General features: G+C 48.1%; 1 protein-coding gene across 2 annotated transcripts in view; it reads right to left on the bottom strand.

Moving 5' to 3' along the window:
- Positions 1–7,762: 7,762 nt before the first annotated feature.
- PAK1 (p21 (RAC1) activated kinase 1) overlaps positions 7,763–9,373 on the bottom strand; it is a 69,225-nt gene continuing 67,614 nt past the window's right edge. For both annotated transcript variants that reach the window (XM_069759367.1, XM_069759366.1), the window contains 2 exons: positions 8,660–8,797; positions 7,763–8,112 (listed from right to left, as the gene is read on the bottom strand). In XM_069759367.1, the coding sequence (XP_069615468.1) occupies positions 8,026–8,112; positions 8,660–8,797 (225 nt within the window). In that variant the 3' untranslated portion in view covers positions 7,763–8,025. The remainder of the gene's footprint in view (positions 8,113–8,659; positions 8,798–9,373) is intronic.

The following is a 9,373-nucleotide window of genomic DNA, read 5'->3' as shown; positions in this document are numbered from 1 at the left end:
TAAAGTATAATTCACTCCACATAGGCCTCTGTATAGTATAATGCACACTCTCTAGGCCTGCATATAGTAAAATGCACTCCAGATTAGCCTCCATATATTATTCATAATGCACTCCCAATAGGCCTCTATACAGTATAATGCACTCTCCATAGTCCTTCAAGTAGTATAATGCATACCCCATAGGCCTCTATATAGTATAATTCACTCCCCATAGGCCTCCATACAGTATGTTGCACTCCCCAAAGACATCTAAATAGTATAATGCACTCCCCTTAGTCCTCCATATATGGGTACACATACTGTATGCACAATTACTCAATATAGGGACACACACTCTATATTCACACTCACTTCACGTATGGGCGCACACATGTATGCACACACACTCCTTAGGCTGGTTTCAGACTTGCGTTTGGCAGGGCTGCGGATGGCAGCCTTCTTCCTCTGTTAGCCACTGCTGCGCCTCTTACGTCAGCTCTGCCTACGTCTGCATGCGTCCTGCGTACCCCATCTTTAACATTGGGTACGCAGGCCATGCGGATGTATGCGGATGCCTCCGCATGCGTCATTTGGACCTTATTTATTCCATGGCTTTATGTCCTGACATGTCACACGTGACCGCGCTCTTCTGTATTTGCTTCATAATAAAATCCCACCGAAGCGTTAAGCGTGCGGAGAATACGTCCTTCATGATATTTTGGGATAATTCCCCACCTTACCAGCACCTCCTATCATATCTGAGTGTAAACCAATTATCTCTGCTAATTTTACGTTCACACTGCAACTAAACATTTTTTTTTACCATCATGTCCAGAATGGAAAATAATGAAAGTCTGTTATTGAGAAGATTTGGCTTCTTTCCTATTCAAAAATATGATCAATTCTAAAAACTTTCATTACTTTCAGTGATGGAAATAATAATGAAAAAAAGATGAAAGTGTAGTTACTCTTTGCTAAGAGATCAGTAGCTCCTAGTATTAGAACCACAAAGCCCAGCAGGGACCAGATACCAATGCAATGCACAGTTCCTTCCACTAGGTGGTGCTCTGGGCCAGCAGTAAATCCCTCCTTGCGCTTCATGGCTCATAGGGCTCACAATGGCGTATAATAAAGGAGGGCAATGCAAGAAAGCATCGCACTCTGACCAATGTTATTACATGAGTCACAGCTCATCTGAGTTTTTTCTGTGATCGGACGGGGAAAAAAAATTGCATTCTGTAAGAATCGGATCACACTCGCCAATGCAAGTCAATGGGTGCAAGAAAAAAAATTGCACAGTAAACGGACCATGTGCCGTCCCATTTTTACACACCTATCTCAAAAGGAAACCCGACATTTTATCAGCCCGGTAGAGTAAATCACAGCCCAAACCATCAGAATAGATATATAGAAGACATAGATGCAATGTTGCAATTTAATGTCACAAGCCCCCTTTCCATGTGGCACTAAAGGGTGTTTAACCTTAGTTCAACTATTAAATAATTACAAAAAAATAATGAAATGGGATCCCCCGATTTTTAATAATCAGCAAAGGCTAAGCAGGCAGCTGAGGGCTGATATTAATAGGCTGGGAAGGTCCAGGGATATTGGCCCCCTCCCAGTCTAAAAACACCAGTCCTCAGCTGCCCCAGAATTGGCACATACATTAGATGCGCCAATTTTGGCGCTTTGCCTTAGCTCTTCTTGATTGCCCTGGTGTGTTGGCAATCAAGTTAATGGTATTGTGGCATGAATGGCAGCAGCTGGCGATAATATCAAACCCACGGGTTAGTAATGGAGAGACATCTGTCAGACATCCACATTGCTAAACCAGTAGTCAAAAGGAATACACGTGTTTCTGATATGCTACCGCAGTGCACAGCTACAGAGTCTCACGCTGCGCAGTGCGAGAGTGGACTGACGAGCCGTAACGCCACCGCTCACGATTCTGGCTCTTGCGCTGCCCTCCGTGTGACCCAGCAGCTGTGAACTGCGGTAACATTACTGACATCACAGCTCATCACGGCAGCCGGCTACTCGTGGAGCGGAGCGCGAGACCCAGCAGCTGTGAACTGCGGTAACATTACTGACATCACAGCTCATCACGGCAGCCGGCTACTCGTGGAGCGCAGCGTGAGACCCAGCAGCTGTGAACTGCGGTAACATTACTGACATCACAGCAGTCGGCTACTCGTGGAGCGCAGCGCGAGACCCAGCAGCTGTGAACTGCGGTAACATTACTGACATCACAGCAGCCGGCTACTCGTGGAGCGCAGCGTGAGACCCAGCAGCTGTGAACTGCAGTAACATTACTGACATCACAGCAGCCGGCTACTCGTGGAGCGCAGCGTGATACCCAGCAGCTGTGAACTGCAGTAACATTACTGACATCACAGCAGCCGGCTACTCATGGAGCGCAGCGTGAGACCCAGCAGCTGTGAACTGCAGTAACATTACTGACATCACAGCAGCCGGCTACTCGTGGAGCGCAGCGTGATACCCAGCAGCTGTGAACTGCGGTAACATTACTGACATCACAGCTCATCACGGCAGCCGGCTACTCGTGGAGCGGAGCGCGAGACCCAGCAGCTGTGAACTGCGGTAACATTACTGACATCACAGCAGCCGGCTACTCGTGGAGCGCAGCGTGAGACCCAGCAGCTGTGAACTGCAGTAACATTACTGACATCACAGCAGACGGCTACTCGTGGAGCGCAGCGTGATACCCAGCAGCTGTGAACTGCAGTAACATTACTGACATCACAGCAGCCGGCTACTCATGGAGCGCAGCGTGAGACTCAGCAGCTGTGAACTGCAGTAACATTACTGACATCACAGCAGCCGGCTACTCGTGGAGCGCAGCGTGATACCCAGCAGCTGTGAACTGCGGTAACATTACTGACATCACAGCTCATCACGGCAGCCGGCTACTCGTGGAGCGGAGCGCGAGACCCAGCAGCTGTGAACTGCGGTAACATTACTGACATCACAGCAGCCGGCTACTCGTGGAGCGCAGCGTGATACCCAGCAGCTGTGAACTGCAGTAACATTACTGACATCACAGCAGCCGGCTACTCGTGGAGCGCAGCGTGAGACCCAGCAGCTGTGAATTGCAGTAACATTACTGACATCACAGCAGCCGGCTACTCGTGGAGCGCAGCGTGATACCCAGCAGCTGTGAACTGCAGTAACATTACTGACATCACAGCAGCCGGCTACTCGTGGAGCGCAGCGTGATACCCAGCAGCTGTGAACTGCGGTAACATTACTGACATCACAGCAGCCGGCTACTCGTGGAGCGCAGCGTGAGACCCAGCAGCTGTGAACTGCGGTAACATTACTGACATCACAGCAGCCGGCTACTCATGGAGCGCAGCGTGAGACCCAGCAGCTGTGAACTGCAGTAACATTACTGACATCACTGCAGCCGGCTACTCGTGGAGCGCAGCGTGATACCCAGCAGCTGTGAACTGCGGTAACATTACTGACATCACAGCTCATCACGGCAGCCGGCTACTCGTGGAGCGCAGCGTGAGACCCAGCAGCTGTAAACTGCGGTAACATTACTGACATCACAGCAGCCGGCTACTCGTGGAGCGCAGCGCGAGACCCAGCAGCTGTGAACTGCGGTAACATTACTGACATCACAGCAGCCGGCTACTCATGGAGCGCAGCGTGAGACCCAGCAGCTGTGAACTGCAGTAACATTACTGACATCACAGCAGCCGGCTACTCGTGGAGCGCAGCGTGATACCCAGCAGCTGTGAACTGCAGTAACATTACTGACATCACAGCTCATCACAGCAGCCGGCTACTCGTGGAGCGCAGCGTGATACCCAGCAGCTGTGAACTGCGGTAACATTACTGACATCACAGCTCATCACGGCAGCCGGCTACTCGTGGAGCGCAGCGTGATACCCAGCAGCTGTGAACTGCGGTAACATTACTGACATCACAGCTCATCACGGCAGCCGGCTACTCGTGGAGCGGAGCGCGAGACCCAGCAGCTGTGAACTGCGGTAACATTACTGACATCACAGCAGCCGGCTACTCGTGGAGCGCAGCGCGAGACCCAGCAGCTGTGAACTGCGGTAACATTACTGACATCACAGCAGCCGGCTACTCGTGGAGCGCAGCGTGATACCCAGCAGCTGTGAACTGCAGTAACATTACTGACATCACAGCTCATCACGGCAGCCGGCTACTCGTGGAGCGCAGTGTGATACCCAGCAGCTGTGAACTGCGGTAACATTACTGACATCACAGCTCATCACGGCAGCCGGCTACTCGTGGAGCGGAGCGCGAGACCCAGCAGCTGTGAACTGCGGTAACATTACTGACATCACAGCTCATCAGGGCAGCCGGCTACTCGTGGAGCGCAGCGTAAGACCCAGCAGCTGTGAACTGCGGTAACATTACTGACATCACAGCTCATCACGGCAGCCGGCTACTCATGGAGCGCAGCGTGAGAACCAGCAGTGGCTCCTGCTTCTGTCTATAGAGCTTCATCTATGAAGGGGGCTCCAAACACTGGACGAATAAAAAGACGCGGATCTTCGCGGGACCTCTAGTTTTTAGATTACGGAGGACCGGTGTGGATTATTGTGTTTTTTTGTAAAATAAATGGGTAAAAGAGGGAAATAGGGAGTGATTTTTTACAAATAAAGGATTTTTCTGTATGTGGGTTTATTTCTGTTGACAACAGGGTTAGTAATCAGGGTGTCTGACAGATAATAAATATGTAAATTTAAAAAACGCAGTTGGGTCCCCCCCTATCTACTATATATAATTGTCTAAGGGTCACTTCCGTCTTTCTGTCTGTCACGGATATTCATTGGTCGCGGCCTCTGTCTGTCATGGAATCCAAGTCGCTGATTGGTCTCGCCAGCTACCTGTCATGGCTGCCGCGACCAATCAGCGACGGCCACAGTCCAATTAGTCCCTCCCTACTCCCCTGCAGTCAGCGCCCGGCGCCCGCTCCATACTCCCCGCAGTCACCGCTCACACAGGGTTAATGCCAGCGGTAACGGACCGCATTATGCCGCGGGTAACTCACTCCGTTACCGCCGCTATTAACCCCGTGTGACCAAGTTTTTACTATTGATGCTGCCTATGCAGCGTCAATAGTAAAAACATCTAATGTTAAAAATAACAAAAAAAAACCTAAAAAAATCATTATATACTCACCCTCCGGGTGCCTTTCCTGCTCCTGGCTATGCTCCGGTGACCGCTCCATTCAAGCGGCAGGTTCCGGTGGCAAGGATGGTATGGGAGAAGGACCTGCCATAACGTCACGGTCATGTGACCGATCTACAAGGGGCCCTTGGAAGGTGAGTATATGTTTATTTTTTAACCTGTGACATACGTGGCTGGGCAATATACTACGTGACTGGCCAATATACTACGGGGCTGGGCAATATACTACGGGGCTGGGCAATATACTACGGGGCTGGCCAATATACTACGTGACTGGGCAATATACTACGTGGCTGGGCAATATACTACGTGGCTGGGCAATATACTACGTGGCTGGGCAATATACTACGTGGCTGGGCAATATACTACGTGACTGGCCAATATACTACGGGGCTGGGCAATATACTACGTGGCTGGGCAATATACTACGGGGCTGGGCAATATACTACGGGGCTGGGCAATATACTACGGGGCTGGGCAATATACTACGGGGCTGGCCAATATACTACGGGGCTGGCCAATATACTACGGGGCTGGCCAATATACTACGTGACTGGGCAATATACTACGTGGCTGGGCAATATACTACGTGACTGGGCAATATACTACGTGGCTTGGCAATATACTACGTGACTGGGCAATATACTACGTGACTGGGCAATATACTACGTGGCTGGGCAATATACTACGTGGCTGGGTAATAAACTGCGGGGCTGGGAAATACACTACGTAGCTGGGCAATATACTACATGACTGGGCAATATGCTACGTGGCTGGGCAATATGCTACGTGGCTGGGCAATATGCTACGTGGCTGGGCAATATACTACGTGGCTGGGCAATATACTACGTGGCTGGGCAATATGCTACGTGGCTGGGCAATATACTACGTGGCTGAGCAATATACTACGTGGCTGAGCAATATACTATGTGGACTTGCATATTCTAGAATACCCAATGCGTTAGAATCGGGCCACCATCTAGTTTTTAATAAACAGCTAAGGGAAAGCAGACAGCAGGAGTCTGTTATTAATATAGTCTGGGAAGGGACCAATAACCAAGAATCTTTCCAGCCCATTAATATCAGCCCCCAGCTGTCTGCTTAGCCTTTACTGGTTATTAAAAAGTGGGGACCATAAAAAATAGTGTGGGTCTCCCCCTTTTTAATAACCAGTAAAGGCAAAGCAAACTATTAAGACAGCCTCCAACTGTCTGCTTTCCCTTAGCTGGTTATTAAAAATAAGGAGTGACCAAACTGCATTTTATTTGATATTAAATCACATGCTTGAAATTAAGTGGTTTACCCACAGTTTTGGAAAGGTGCCAACAATTTTGTCAGGCACACAACACTTTCAGCCATGACTGTAGTTCTAAATTCCCTTATCTTCTCTATCCAACTCAGACCACCACACACACTTCTGCTACTCACAAATCATCCTTGCAAAGTTTGCGGACCAGATATTTTTGGCTGTTTGCTTCTACATCGACTTTCCCCCGTGTTTCCCCTTTGTTCTAGGCAACAACCCAGAAAGAGAGGTCCTGTAACATGCGGGAGATGGTGACACTATTTATTTTCTGGTTTAGTTTTTGCAGTTTCTACAAAGAGAAACACAATAAAACAATCGACTTGTCTTGTTAGAGAACAGAAGGAGCGCTCACGGTCACTGGATCTTAACCATGGCCGACCTGATAAATGGGTTGGAATACAATTCCATCTACCCGTTCGGTACACCGGGTGCCCCTGCCATTGGCCATTTCTGGAACGCCAGCACCTTTCATCTCCACGCTCTTCACTTCTGAGGTCCTTGGTCAGGTTCAGGTTCGCTCTCCACTCTGAACCCTAGCGCTCTTCCTTTGTTCCCCACTTCTTTTTTTTTTTTTTTTTTAGCCCCAGGCAGCCTGTCCCCAACACGTGCTGCAGATCCTAGCCATCTCTCAGCACTGTCCTTGCAAGTCCACAGACTGAAAGTACTAAACCCTCTTCCTCTTCTGGAAGAAAGAAAGTCCCCAAGCCAGGCCCCTTTCTCACGCTGACATCACTTCCTGCTCTGCAGCCATTGGATGAAGCTTCAGCTTGCAGGCTTCCTGGGTTTGCCGCCCCGTGTCTATAAGATTTGGTAATACCGGGATCCTTCAGCACAATTTCAGGTCGTTTTCTCCGATTTCAGCTCCAAATGAAGAAGGAAACAGCCAACATGGAGTAGAGAATGTGTACAGGGGGCGGCAACAACGGGAACCAGCGACATAGAGCTTCAGCCTGGCAGGAAGTGATGTCACAAGGGGCCTGGTTTTGATAATTTTTCTTGCCCAGCCCAAGACCATGTGAAGTGTCGGATCAATAATGCACAAAAATAATCTGGGAAATTTAATTTTAAGGACCAGAGTGAAGCTGTTAATACCACTGTTGTACTAATAAGTACATTCCGTTCGCTTCTGAAAAATCCAGGAAAATCCCTTTAAGTCACATATAACCTGCAGAGACATCGACATCCATATGTGAAAACGGATATCGGCCGCTCCTCCTCCTTAAGTCTCCACGACACCCTGTATACCTGACATTTAAGGCAGAAAACGCGCACGACGACTCGTTTAAAGAACAAGAACTTTCATTTATTCACATTAATAAAATTGCCAATACTCCAAATTACAAAAAAAAAAAAAAAATAAGGAAAAAAACTTCTATAAACTTGTTCTGATCATCACATATAAACGTCGCTCACAGTTCAGTCTGTTACAGTGCAGGGATCGGCCGCAGGTTCTGCGCTCGCGGCTCCGGACAAGAACGCGCTGAAAAGTCGTCCGATCACTATAACCCCCGCCGGGGAGCCCAAGAATCAACGAGGCCCATTACTTAGTGGTTCTTCTTGGCCGCCTCTTTACTTGCGATGATGAGATGTGTTAGGCTGGAGAGGGGTTCGGCGGTCTTCAGGAACGAGTGCTGTCCGAGAAAAAATGGCGGACATTAAAATGGACAGGACGGATATAGCCATAGAACATCACCCTATACTCCATTCACAACCAAAGCTGCAACAATAAATCAGTAGCTGTACGACTAAACGATGATAGGGCCGAGAATGTGCTGTGATACTGCATGGTGATGGATGCAATGAATAAGATCTCAGCTTAGGGTCTGTCCCCCCCTGTGCCTCTCTATCCAACACCTCTGCCCCCTATAGGCAGGTTGTGGATCAGCACCGTGTGGAGTGCGCCGGGTTCTGTATCTCCACTATGGAGGATCTATTAATACATGATGAGCTCAGCGCCCCCCGTCAGTCACCAGAACACAAGCCGTTCTGCAGGAGAAGCCACCTGCTCAATGCAATATGGTCGGAGGAAGGAAAGCCAAGCATCCTGCACCACACAGCGATCTAACCCAACCTCCCCCGCTGCAAAGCAGCACACAGCCTCATCCACAATGCAGGCGGCTGTACCAGGCGGAGAACCCCTGCAAAATACACTATATTATCAACAGTACAAAGGCTAACCTGCAGGAGATCTCCGGCTGATCCTCTCTTCTCCACATCCATCTCCAGGCATTGATTCAGAAAGTCCTTGAAAGTAACAGACAACTTCTCTGGTTCCTGCAGTTCTGGGGTCCCATTAGTGGCAATAAGGTAAAGTGCCTGTGTACAAAGTCACAGGTCAAGGCACAATCATGATCTGCCACCAGGTGTCCTAACAAATACTACCCTACGTACAAGAATATAACTACTATAATACTGCCCCTATGTACAAGAATATAACTACTATAATACTGCTCCTATGTACAAGAATATAACTACTATAATACTGCTCCTATGTACAAGAATATAACTACTATAATACTGCCCCTATGTACAAGAATATAACTACTATAATACTGCCCCCTATGTACAAGAATATAACTACTATAATACTGCTCCCTATGTACAAGAATATAACTACTATAATACTACCTCTATGTACAAGAATATAACTACTATAATACTGCTCCTATGTACAAGAATATAACTACTATAATACTGCTCCTATGTACAAGAATATAACTACTATAATACTGCTCCCTATGTACAAGAATATAACTACTATAATACTGCCCCTATGTACAAGAATATAACTACTATAATACTGCTCCTATGTACAAGAATATAACTACTATAATACTGCTCCTATGTACAAGAATATAACTACTATAATACTACCTCTATGTACAAGAATAT

This window comes from Ranitomeya imitator, chromosome 3 (genome assembly GCF_032444005.1).
Source record: "Ranitomeya imitator isolate aRanImi1 chromosome 3, aRanImi1.pri, whole genome shotgun sequence".
NCBI lineage: Eukaryota > Metazoa > Chordata > Amphibia > Anura > Dendrobatidae > Ranitomeya > Ranitomeya imitator.
This window is presented reverse-complemented; position numbering and strand designations above follow the sequence as displayed.